General features: G+C 42.7%; 1 protein-coding gene across 1 annotated transcript in view; it reads left to right on the forward strand.

Moving 5' to 3' along the window:
- Positions 1–1,967: 1,967 nt before the first annotated feature.
- The window catches only part of LOC143987809 (pantetheinase-like), a 29,234-nt gene continuing 17,819 nt past the window's right edge, over positions 1,968–13,382 (forward strand). Inside the window, exons 1-2 of the mRNA XM_077486855.1 lie at positions 1,968–2,215; positions 8,593–8,723. Of these exons, the coding sequence (XP_077342981.1) occupies positions 2,012–2,215; positions 8,593–8,723 (335 nt within the window). The 5' untranslated portion in view covers positions 1,968–2,011. The remainder of the gene's footprint in view (positions 2,216–8,592; positions 8,724–13,382) is intronic.

A 13,382-nucleotide genomic window follows, 5' to 3' on the forward strand; every position in this document is an offset into this window, starting at 1 on the left:
TCCCAGCAGGCTGGTATCTGGACACAGAAATGGGTGGTTGGGAGCTGACAGAAGCTGAGTACAACAAGCTAGACCAGGCCTGTAATAATGGTTGCACAAAATCTGGTTTGCACATGGTTTGTCTGACCAGAGACTGCACTGAATCAATACTGCAAGCAAGCAATGCTGCAAGCACCTGTTGAGGACAAGCTGAGTATTGCTCAAAGAAAAGGCCGAGTCATCTTCCAACAGCCACACCAAAGACTCTACCTGAGCTGCACTAAAAGGCGGTGTATAGTCATCACCTCCACTAGGGACATCAGACAGGGCCAACTCTGTACAGATCCGAATCAATGGCTGCACGTCCTCAAACAGAAAACTGCCCTGATCAACAAAAACATGGGCTATACGGATACATTCCAGCAGTTGCTCCCTAGTGTATTCACCTAATGTCTGATGACAAAAATCTCTGTCATCTGTTGCCAGAAGCGAAAGATACAGGATATCTTCCAGATGCATTTTTCTTGGCAATAGCAAGTGTCCAGATCCTATTCCCAAGTGCAGCCGATCTGTTAGTATGGCTTCAGAATTCTGTCATGGGAGGGATGCCTAACACAGGCATCCAGCACAAAGTAAACAGATCAATGGGCTGCACTAAGGGAATCAGGCTCGAAAGGTAAGTGAAAATATAAATATTTATTAAGGAAAAAGACACGCGTGCAAACCAAACAAACACAGCAAACCATAAACAAGCAAGAACACAAATAATACACAGCAAACCATAAACAAGCAAGAACACAAATAATACACAGCAAACCCCAAAACCCTAAACTAACTAACTAACTAACTATATACATGGAAAGGGAACACATATATAACAAGGCAGGGATGAGAGACAAGGGGAACAGGAGGCCAGGTGGAGGAAGCGGAAGCAAGGGGAGCCAAGGCAGGAATCAGGGGACAAGTCACAGGTATAGGGAACAGAGTCCAGGACAGGAAGCAAATCAGGAACAGGTCTCAGGAACAGGTCTCAGGCAACAGGTCAGGCAGGGACAAGGCTAGCAGGAAGGATTCTGAAGCCATGAGCCTCAGTGAAGGGCGGGCTTATATACTTCCAAGCCATACCACTTCAGGTGCAGCTGGATTATTAGAATGTCTGTTTGCTGGGAGACACCCGCTGGTGACCACCAGAACTGCAACCTTTGATGGCAAAATAAACAGTGACACCAGCAGGCGATCCCAGCAACAACACCGTTCCTGACAGCTGGGCGTACCAAGATGGCCTCCGCCACCTTTCTATTGCTGGCGTCCAGCTTCTTTCAAAATGTAACATTCAAAACAGCATCCCAGATGTCAATATACTATATTTATCTAGTGTTCTGCTCAAACGATCCACAACCAAAGGGGGGGGGGGGGGGGGGGCTGGCATCTAAAATGCTAATTCCAGCAACCTAACAAGGTATACTATATAGAGGCACCGCACACATCAGCTCAATGTGTATCAAATAGTGAAGAGCGGCCTCAGCCTCAGCTCCTCCTAAGACCACACACTGACGCATTTCGTCCTGTCTCTGGGGCTTAGTCGTAGGGGTCTATCCATCAAAAGCCAGAGTGGCTTCAGGAGCAAAATTGTGAGACAAAACTGTGCCAGTAAATAAATATACAAAAAATACATAATATTTTAAATGCAAAGAAATAAAAATCATATATAAAGTGTTCAATATTGATGTCTTTTGTTGTTCAAAAAACTGCAAGCATGTATACTGTGTCCCCTGCAAAAGTGCAAATACAATGCCTCACTCTAATTAATAATCTGTGCCAGTCCCAAAGTGCAAACAAGCCAAATCCATAATCATCTTCACAGCTGACAGAGAGTGTATTGTGCAGAAGATCCTAGAGGGAATTTTGTAGTACTATCTTGTTTGTTGTGCAATAACTGATGTAAAAAAAAAACTTGCATAACCAGAATTGATAACAGTGTAAAGGTCTGAAATCCACCTGACATTCCTTCAGGTATACACAGGCATACACCATGATCGCTGTCTATGTTTTGTTTTCATTGCTTCTCTGTCCTGTGGAGAGCCAAACTTTAAAGAAATTCATTGGCGCAGTCTATGAACATGCTGTTATACTTCCAGAAGACACAGCGATACCTGTTTCAGCACAGGAGGCCCTGGACTTAATGAATAAAAACATGGATATTCTAGAGAAGGCAGTAAAGGCTGCCGCTGAACAGGTAACCTCACATTCTTTCTTACAGTAAAATGCTCACTTTACCTCTGAGGTGTGATGATAAATATTTAGTAAATTCAATATTTTTTTTTATTATTTGATATTTTTGCACTGACTTCAATAAAAGGATAAACAGTACCCTAAATGAATTGACATAGTTCTATATTGGCTCTGCCTCCTGAAGTGTCATCGATTGTGACTGATTCATTCACACTAACATATGCAAAGAGAGAATAAGGCTATATGGGGGGTACCTCATCCATATGGAATGTATACTAAAAAACTAGGACATATTGGACTTTACTGGGACCAAGAGAAGGACAGCCATGTGTAATTTAGATAAAACAAAATATTTATTACAAAAATGTAAAAGACATTCATAAAACCATATATTCATGTCGCCTAGATCTCTGATGTATATCATTGTGTTGATTATTGTAATCCTGTTTTTCCTGGGTAGGCCAAATCTCTTTGCTGCCAAGATATTGAGGTCCAGAGGAAGTGAATATGCGAAATGCATTGACCTCTTGGCATTACTGTTGAGAGAACTAATCCAAAAAGACAGAAACTACTCAAAATGTGAGGGGAGGTTTGTGGGGATTAATAATTTTTGTTAGGAAGGGGGGGGTGGAGAATTTGTTATTTGTGCTAGGGAGGGTAATTTAGAGTATTTTTGCTAAGAGGGTAATTTGGGGGGAGGATTTGTACTAGGAGTGGAAGTTTAGGGGGGGGGTGCAAAGATGGGATATGTGGGGGGGGGGGGAGATTTGTGCTAGGAGGGGACATTTAGGGTGAGAGGATTTGTGCTTGGAAAGGGTATTGAGGGGGAAATGTGTGCTAGGAGGGTGGAATGGAGGAAGGGGGATTTGTGCTAGAAAAGGGGACTGCGGGGGGGGGGGTTTGCACTAAAATGGGGGACTTGGGGGAGAGGATTTGTGCTAGGAAGGGTGATTTTTGGGGAAGGGAATTGTGCTTGGAGGGGGCATTGGTGGGGAACATGTGAGCTGGGAGGAGGAATAAGGGGGAGCAAAGATTTGTGCCTGAACTTGGAGGTGTTGTCATAAGAAGAGCGATTGGGGGACAGCGAATTTATGCAAAGATGGGGGAAGATTTGTGCCAGGATGGAGGCTTTGTGCTGGGAGGGGTTATGGGTGAAGGATATGTGCTAGAAGGGCAAATTTAGGGGTGTAAGATGGGTGGGTTTTTTTTGGGTGGGGATGTGTGCTAGGAGGGAGAAATTGGGGGGGAGTTTGAACTTTAAGGAGGGATTGGGTTGATTTTTGGATTTATTTATTTTGGTTTGGGAGAATTGTATTTTGGTTTTCAGAATGAATTTATGCATGGGGGAGGTTGCAGATCACTAGTGGATTTTTCTTTTTTTTTGGGGAGGGGTGGTGGGAGTACAGATTAGTGCTGGATTTTTTCCCTGAGGGAGGTACAAAAAGCACTTTATGCAACAGATGGTGAAAGGCTTGTTTCTGTTTCAGTATTGCTTATCCTGACCTTAAACCTGTTGAACACCTCTGTGATATGACTGGAATGCCAATTGTGTTTAACATGGGGAAACGTTCATATTGAAGTACCTTTTAAAGTAAATATGTGAGTAAACTGGAACTAAAATAATTGTGGGTACCCAGAGAATATTTTCAGAGTATTTCAGGAGACTGGAACCTAGGGTAATCTATAAATAAATTCTGACTTTACCAAAAAAAGTGCGCTTAACCCATCCTTCTGCACCTCCTTATTGACTCATCATTGTGGTGGTTGTCCATAAAAATGATGTGTTAGAGTGAGGGGTCCAAATTCAGTTTATTATATATATTATTAATATATTATATATATTATATTTATGTTTACATTTACCACAAGCACACATAAATTACATAACAAAAAATAATAAAATTGTAATCCAAAATAGTTATGTAGTAGTAAAAATGTACCGGTAATCCTAAATTATGGTACTTACAATGAGCTTTCTACTTTAGTTCTTCTTTCCTTCCCAAGATTTAATACAAATAAGAAAATAACATGTTGAATTATTAGTATATGGGTGATTCACTAGAAACCATCCACACCAGCAAATGCATGTGAGTTTAAAGCTTCAATCAAATTAAGCACACATTTTTATATACAGTATCTCACAAAAGTGAGTACACCCCTCACATTTTTGTAAATATTTTATTATATCTTTTTATGTGCCAACACTGACACTTTTCATGTGCCAACAGAAATGACACTTTGCTACAATGTAAAGTAGTGAGTGTACAGCTTGTATAACAGTGTAAGTTTGCTGTCCCATTCAAAATAACTCAACACCACCATTAATTTATAAACTGCTGGCAACAAAAATGAATACAACCCTAAGTGTAAATGTCCAAATTGGGCCCAAAGTGTCAATATTTTGTGTGGCCACCATTATTTTCCAGCACTGCCTTAACCCTCTTGGGCATGGAGTTCACCAGAGCTTCACAGGTTGCCACTGGAGTCCTCTTTCACTCCTCTAGGATGACATGGAGCTACTGGATGTTGGAGACCTTTCTATCCTCCACGTTCTATTTGATGCCCCATAGATGCTAAATAGGGTTTAGGTCTGAAGACATGCTTGGCCAGTCCATCAACTTTACCCTCAGCTTCTTTAGCAAGGCAGTGGTTGTCTCTGAGGTGTTTTGGGGTCATTATCATGTTGAAATATTGCCCTGCAGCCCAGTCCCCCTGAAAGGAGGGGATCATTCTCGGCTTCAGTATGTTACAGTAAATGTTGGCATTTACGGCTCCCTCAATGTACTGTAGCTCCCCAGTGCCGGTGTCCTGTTGAGAACTTTCCCCCATTGGATAGTGTCCGCACTATACTGCACTTGTGCAGTATGGAAGACACAGGAGATGCCGAAAGTCTCCGAAGATGAACGGTGCCTGTGCACTTAATAGTACCTTCTCTCCTCAGTCCAGGTTCAAGCCCCACCATCCAAGCAGACATAGAGTTACAATAAAAATATGCAGAGCAAAGCGAGGCCGTGTCAGAATCGTGGCGAGTGAGGCCGTGTCCGAAGCATGGCACGCGAAGCAAGCCTGCTAGGGGCCCTGTTACAAGCTGCTGTTTTACAACATTGGGAACGTGTGAAAGGAAGGTACTATTAAGTGCGCAGGCGCCGTTCATATTCTGAGACTTTTGGTGTCTCCTTTGTCCTCCATACTGTGCAAGCGCTGCGCCTGCACAGTATAGGGAGGACACTATCCAATGGGGGGACACTTCTCATCAGAACACTGGCAGTCCCAGACCATGACACTCCCATCACCATGCTTGACTGTAGGAAAAACACACTTGTCTTTGTACTCCTCACCTGGTTGCCGCCACACTCAAGCTTGACACCATATAAGTTTATCTTTGTCTCATCAGACCACAGGACATGGTTCCAGTAATCCATGTTCTTAATCTGCTTGTCTTCATCAGACTGTTTGCAGGCTTTATTGTGTATCACCTTTAGAAGAAGCTTCCTTCTGGGATGACAGAATGCAGACCAATTTGATGCAGTGTGTGGTGTATGTTCTGAGCACTGACAGGCTGACCCACCCCTTCAACCTCTGCACCAATGCTGGTAGCACTCATAGGTCTATTTCCCAAAGACTACCTCTGGATATGACGCTGAGCACGAGCACTCAACTTCTTTGGATGACCATGGTGAGGCCTTCATGTAGGATGGGCACCACACACCACATCATATGAAGTACCCTAGCTGTCAGTAGATGTGCTTCAGCCCACAACACGAATCACTATGTGTATGTACTGTATGTGTGTATGAGTGTATGGTTGTATCTATGGGGGTGTATCTATGTGGGTGTTTTGTCAAATTGCCTCATAGAGGGTAGTGTTGTGCTATGAATAAAAGGGTACAATGAAATCATAGGGGGGTGCTGTACACTAGGATGCAAATACTCATGACCCCTGCACTATATATGTTACATACTCCTAACTTCTACAGTCTGTTTTCTGGGCTGTATGTTTTTTTACTTTTACTCTTGACCCCTGCACTCCAGATGTTATTTTTACTGCTGACCCCTGCACTTTGTTACTTTTACTAATAAACCCTGCACTCTGAAAATTATTTTTACTCCTGACCCTACTCTCTGTATGTTAAACACTTCTGTCCCCTGCACTCTGTAAATGGATATGATGAATGGGTGTGCACATTGGGCATTGTTAAGATGGTTGGGCTTACACATCACATAGAAGGGGAGAACACTTTGGCATCTTCATCCTGGGCACTGGATGACCTTTACTGGTAATGGACACAGTGGCAAGTTTGGGTGGCCTTTATATAAAAAGATGGAAGAAAGCCCTTTGAAAGTACAGCATTACATCTGATACTATAAACTAGCACAAGAAATATCAATACAAAATGGTTAACTTAACAACACAGTCAAACAATGTCTCTAAAGAGAGCTGCTGGGGAGATGATCAGCAGTACCTACATTTTTTTTAATGTTATTTATTGAAAGTTTTTCATATAACATTATACAGGAACACAAGTAATAATAAAAAAAAATGGTGAGGAAATAAGAACAAAAAAAAGTATACACATGTTGTGCTCGACATACACGATATAACGTTACACAGTAAGACCGAAGGTGCATTATGGTTTACAAATAATACGGAAAGAGAATAGGAATGTTGTACATAAAATTCAATATCAATGAATGTTGTATTTAGCCCAGGTAGACCATTGTTTATCAAACTGCTGGCCTTGCATAGCATTAAGTGCAATAAGGCGTTCAAAGGTATAGTTCCTATGTACTGCTTTGGTCACATCAGAGAGGTTTATGGTGGCATTCGATTTCCAGTGACGTAATATTGGAGCTCTGGTTTCCAATAAAATATGGCTAACAACCGATCTAAATTTGGTATTGAATTCTTCTATACCTATATGTAGTAACGCCAGCAGTACCTACATTTTTAAGGCCATAACTAAGCCACTAGCCAGTGGATTTATAGATATAAGCCTGCCAGCAGTGAAGCGCTTAAAGTTGAACTTTACTCACAACAACTTGATAAAAATAAAGTTCTTAGCAAGGATTAGAGCTGGGCTTGGGCGTGTTTGAAATCCTACATGCCCGATCCAATGTGCAGCTGTGGACCAGGAAATGTCTCACTGCTTGTGATTAGCTATGTGCCGTTTTCAGCTTCCTGGTGGGATAGGGCACGTGGAATTTCAAACATGCCCGAGCCCATCTCTAGCAAGGATTATACATTCCACATTAATAATTGTTATACAAATTAGCGTGTACTGTAAATTGCCTCCAGGATTGCTCCTGTTTGTTCTTGCCAGTAAAAGCCACCATTTTGCTGCCCAGAGCCCCTGAGCAGCACTAAATACTTAGGTTATCAGCAGATCAGCCTCTAGTGGCTCTAATTTTCGGCACACTGCCAAAAAGGAGAGCAACTGAGCATGTGTACAGCAGGGTGAGGCAGTATAAACAGTATAGACACTTATTTTTAATGTTTTACATAGCTATACCTGCAAAAGGGGCCAGACTGAAGTGGTCTAGCAGGACACCATTTTCTGACTAAAGTTCCACTTTAACTTTCACAAGACCGATCAATATCAGGAGAGAGAACTTGAAATCCACTGTAACAGGATGGGTGTAGCAGTCTCCTTAAGGTAACCTTGCTGGCAGCAGTTAAACCCCTGCAAAGCGAAGAAGACAAAACTATATAAGGGTGGTCAGAGGCTTCTCACCACCATTGCTGGATAAGTGTCCCCCTATTGGTAGTCAGTCCACATATCCACCCCCATAGCCATGTAAGGTCTTTCTACCTTTATGGAGTCCTCAACCTAAGTCCCAGCAGGCTCCCTATTGTTTTCTCCACTTGCAGGACTTGATACAGTACAGTAGCCTCCCCTACACTCCACTTTCCTTAGGGGGAGGGGGCTTAGCTTTTCTGCTCCCAATGCAGCGTCTGATATCTTTGTGTATCACAGCCTTCGCCATAGTGCAGCTCACAGCACTCCACACCCCAGCCTTATGGCTCTCCGCTAGGTTTTTTTCTCCATATGTGCTGTTGGGCAGGGCTAAAGGTCAAACCACCTAATGCAGCCAATCCCTATCCTTCTCTGGTCTGCAACAAAATAGCCCCTCCTATACTGAGAAAACTTCCTTTTCTCATCTGGAACTTCATCTCTGAATGTTACATCAGCTCATTATAGATTGCCACCCATCTCATACACCTTAAATTATATTACTTTCCTAGATTTCCTAGTCTCTGGTCTGCAGTAACAAGCAGCTTGTTTAAACAGGTTTGTTTTTTATGTTACAGAAGCTCATCATGTTGAAGGCTTAATATACATTATCTTCACTGTTTTGTTATATATCTTACTACCTTTTCAGGGTGCTCATTTGATTGTCACACCAGAAGATGGCATCTATGGTTGGAGATTTACCAGAGAAACAATTTTACCATATCTTGAAGATATTCCAGACCCCGGTGTCAACTGGATTCCATGTACTGATCCTGAAAGGTGCTTTGTCTGTTGGTGAAATTTAAACAATTTAATTTTTGTGTAGAAAAGAGCTTGCTATCAAAAACTTTCCAACTGGAATTTAGGATTAGTAAATTGTACAGCAGACTTTTCAGGTCTCTTGAAAACTAGAGAAAAGCATAAGTAAATGTCTAGTTGACAAAATTAAAGTGATTGTTATTTTTATAGAATATAAAACGAGACCTTACAAACATGTAATATTTACATGCCCTGTGTAGTGGTTTTGCACAGAGCAACCTGGATCCTCTTCTTCTCCTGGCCCCTCCTTCCTGTTGAGTGTCTCCACAGCATATGGGGGCACCCGACCTGAGCTGCAGCTCAGTGTGTCCATTCAGTTCGGCCCTGCACCCTCTCTCTCCTTATTGGCTAACTGACAGAAGTAGGAGCCAATGGCACCGCTGCTGTTTCTCAGCCAATCAGAAGAGAGAAAGATGGGGCACAGGTAAGTATTAGGGGGTGCTGGGGCAGCTGTTGACACAGAAGGCTTTTTATCTTAATGCATAGAATGCATTAAGATTAATAAACCTTCTGCATTTACGACCCCTTTAATTGTTCTTAAAGTAGAACTATAGGCAAAACTTTTTTTTTTTCATTTTGGATAGAGCAAGGGAGGGTTAAAACTCCTGTCAGATTTTTTTTTTCTCCTGATCTGTGTCCCATTCGGGAGATTTCCCTTCACGTCATGTCCCAAAGCCAATAAGGATGGGAGAGGAAATCCCTGCAAATTAACAGAATTCCTTGGGGACCCCCAGGTCACCAGAACTAGTGTTTCCATTGGAAGATTTCCCCTCTATTATTTTTCTAGGGACAACCCAAAATCTGTGATTTTTTTTCTTTTGCTTTCAGTGATATTGGTAAATAGGACAAATAGAGAGGGTGAATCTCTTTAGCGGGAGCACAAAAAAACAAAAACTGACAAGTTTTCTAATCCCTTTCCATTCTATCCAAAACAAAAATATTTTTTGCCTTTAGTGATACTTAAACTTTTAATTGTACATAACACAATAAAAATACAATTTGGAGTCTGGTTGCTAAAGAATTATATACAAATCCTTATGTTTTATAGTCAGACTTGGTTTTAATTTTATGCTATATTTATTACCGGTATTTGAATAGTGTTATAAATTTAGACTGTGATTTAAATAGTATACAGTATATTTGTTTTGTAATTCCTTTATTTAACAAAAATTTGCATTTTCAAATGTGCAAAAATAGTGCACAGCTTGGTCACGTGAATAGACAGACTTGCAAAATCAATGGTAATACAATAAGGTCTGCACAGCATCAAGGAGTGAGTTTCCAACAAATACAGATGAAGTGCAGCATAAGAATGCAACTACGTTCAGAGAGGTCCCAGAGGCTATAATGACCAAGGCATGGCCTACAACCAGATGGACAAAATATAATGGTGGGGTAACTACGGAAACTACAAAGGATATATAACCAAACTTCGTAAAGGGTATGGGAGGGGAATAAGGGAGGTAGGGGAAGGGGTAGGGAGAAGAGGGAAAAGGAGGTAAAGAAGAAAAAAAGTGAAGGAAGGAGGGAGAGACTAGGAAAAGCAGTCTCTCTCACCCCGGGGCCAAAAAAAGATCCACAGGCCCTGGGGGCTCAGCCGGGTTGTAAGACCTCCTGCAAATAGGCATCAGTGTACACAAAATATTGCCACAGCCTCCATGTGTCACAAAAGATGTCCTCCCTGTTATGTAGGGTAGCCGTGAGGTCCTCCATGTCCCTGAGTTCATTGATTTTGGGAAACCAAAGAGACTTTGAAGGCGGATTCACAAACCTCCAAGCACAAGGGGATACATGCTTTTTCTGCATTCAGCAAGTGAATTGTGTAGCATTAACCCCCGAAGGAGCTGCTGGTTAGATTTGGGCTTACCGTTTCCTTCTTTCTTCCTCATTGCACGTCTAGGGGTGTCTCATGGTAAATGGCCCAGTAACTTGAGAGACTGACAACAGATCCACTTGAATGGATTTTATTTGCAAACATAGACAATGAACAGTCTCTTAAATTGGGATCAGAGGGTTGGAAAGGGAATTCAGGTACTCTTAGTGTCAAAGTCAAAATGTTGGAGAACTTGCTTACTTTGACTGCATCCAGAGAATAGCCATTCACAACCGGATGATCACTCAAGTTGTACAGTTCCTCTCTCACAAGGCCTAGCAGCCAACAAGGTGCTTACTCAGAAACAAGTCTCTGCCACAGATGTTGTTGTAGAACGTACAAGATAATGTCTCTGCCACCGACGTTGTTGTAGAACACGTAGGGAAACTTAAGCTTGAAAACACTTGTAGGATACCTGGATCTTTCAGCCAGCTTGGCAATATCCACAAGACCGGATTCTCTCGGGTACTTCAGCCCTTCCAGGCTCTTACTAAGAAACCAACCCGTACGTGGTCTTCTTCTGAAGAGTCCTCCACTGGAGTGCTTGAAGTCACTGGGCCTCCCCCAAACCGGAGATGGCACCCAACCACCTCAGAATCCTTCTTCAGTTTCCTTGCCTCGGACTAGCCAGCCCCGAGGCATCAAAATCGAGTGGATCCACACCCCAGGACATAGCCTTCCTGGGGGCTGGTCAGGAGGACCAGGACCATGAGGTCAGTACATCATTCTGGACCGGACCCCGAACCACGTGACGCCCGCATCTTAAATACCCTCACCCAGAAATCACAGTGAGAGTGCCACTCCCACTGGGCAGGCTCCGAGAGAGAGTAACTTAAGCACCTAACCAGACCATAGTTCCATGTCTGCCAGAAGAGACAGTGCCCCCTTTGGCCATGCTGAACATCTCACAGTCCAGTCAGACTGATGCTGAAGTCTAATTTAGATAATTGTACCCAAACCAAACTGCAGTTTAGGCAATTTTAACTTTGAAAAAAAAAACGCATAGCGCGTGGTCTTCAGGAGCCGCCACTATAATTGTAAAAGAAGCTTTATATTTTTTAATGGGTCATTCTGGGAGGTGCAGCAAGCATGTCACTGGCTTCCCCACCAGTTCAACATTTCTCAAGTGTTTAACAGCCCCGGCCACTGCTTGCCAAAACTGTGTAAATTTTGGGCAGTCCCAAAAGCTATGTAGCATTGTACCTTGTCCCGCACCACATTGCCAGCAGGTGTCTGATATCTGAGGAAAGAAGCAATGTAGAGTAATAGACACCCTGTACCATCTGGTTAAGATCTTGTAATTGGTGTTCTGAACCTTTATGGCAATAGACGACTTCTATGCAAAGTGGAAAATTTTCTCTTTTTGTGAATCAGTGAATTGCATGCCCAAATCAGATTGCCATTTAGAGAGAAAGCCAGGGGTGAAGTCCATATGGCTGTGTATATGATAGAAAGACTATAGCAAATTGGTTCATGTCTGTGACAGTCTCCAGTTCCGTGAGTGGACAAAATATACCAGAAGAGCAAGAACATTTTCAAATAAAATATCGGAGCTGAATACCACTCCAGAGATCCCAGGGGGATCTGAGGTGGTGGCCAAGGCAGAAGTGAGCTTACCATCAGGCCCCAGGAAGTCCCAGAGGTGGAGACGACCACCTGCCATCGGGCACTGAAACTGGGGACTCTGAAGGCCAGGCTCAAATTCCCAGAATAGGGATCATGGGGGAAGGTAATGGAGAGACCAAAGAGCTGAGAAAGGTGTTTCTGGAGACCTTCAATGTGCCACCAAGAGTGGGATGATCACTGAGATCCTATGGCAATGAAAGAGTGATCCATGGCCAGCTCTTCACAGTTCCACAAGAGTCCTCCGTTTCCATAGCCACCCAGTGTTTGGCCTCGGTATGACAATGCCAGTCGATCAGCCTAGTGAGATAGGCCGCCTTGTAGTACACCCCTATATCTGTTAGGCTGACTCCACCCTGGCATTTGGGAAGGTGGAAGAGTTGGAGCTGAATGTGAGGTTTCCAGTGGGACCATACAAACTCCCAAAACAGGGAGCTGGCACTTTTGAAGAAAATGGGAGGTAACTGGATAGGAAGTGTGCAGTATATTGACATACCCCTGCCCACAAGGAGCTTACAATACGTACACACACGCATACTAGGGCCAATATAGACAGGAGCCTCAGCTTGTCTTTGGAGTGTGGCAGGAAATCAGAGTATTTGGGGAAACCCCACGCAAACATATGCAAACTCCAATCATAATACATGTTTACTTTGGTTAGGTATATAACAAATTGCTGTAGAGGTAATGACTGGACCTCTGAAGTTTCAAGCAATTTGAATATAACAGTCCCACCTTTCTGTGGAGGTTCTTGCTGAATATATCATACGTAACACATAATATACATAAGACAAGTGCTATTGTGGACACAGGGTAGTGCTATTATCACCCTATCCCTGTAATGATGTTACTGCTGTAATACAAAAAGTCTCATACAATAGATTCTTCTTCACTTTGAATTTAAAAAATAATTAAAAATCCACGTGTATGTGCAACATCCAAAATATTATCCTTGCCATAAGGAAGCCCCCAAATTAACAAATGCAAGTAAAATACTTTAATGTGCAGCAGTAAGTAAAATGTTTTAATGTGCAGCAGTCCCCAGCCCCCCCCCCCCCCCCATACATACCTGAGCACCATCTCGATCCAGCGATGTGCGCAAGAGCTTTGACTGTCCCGTGTCT

The sequence above is a fragment of the Lithobates pipiens genome, unplaced genomic scaffold (genome assembly GCF_037356315.1).
Source record: "Lithobates pipiens isolate NorthernLeopardFrog02 unplaced genomic scaffold, aLitPip1_a1.2 Scaffold_18, whole genome shotgun sequence".
NCBI lineage: Eukaryota > Metazoa > Chordata > Amphibia > Anura > Ranidae > Lithobates > Lithobates pipiens.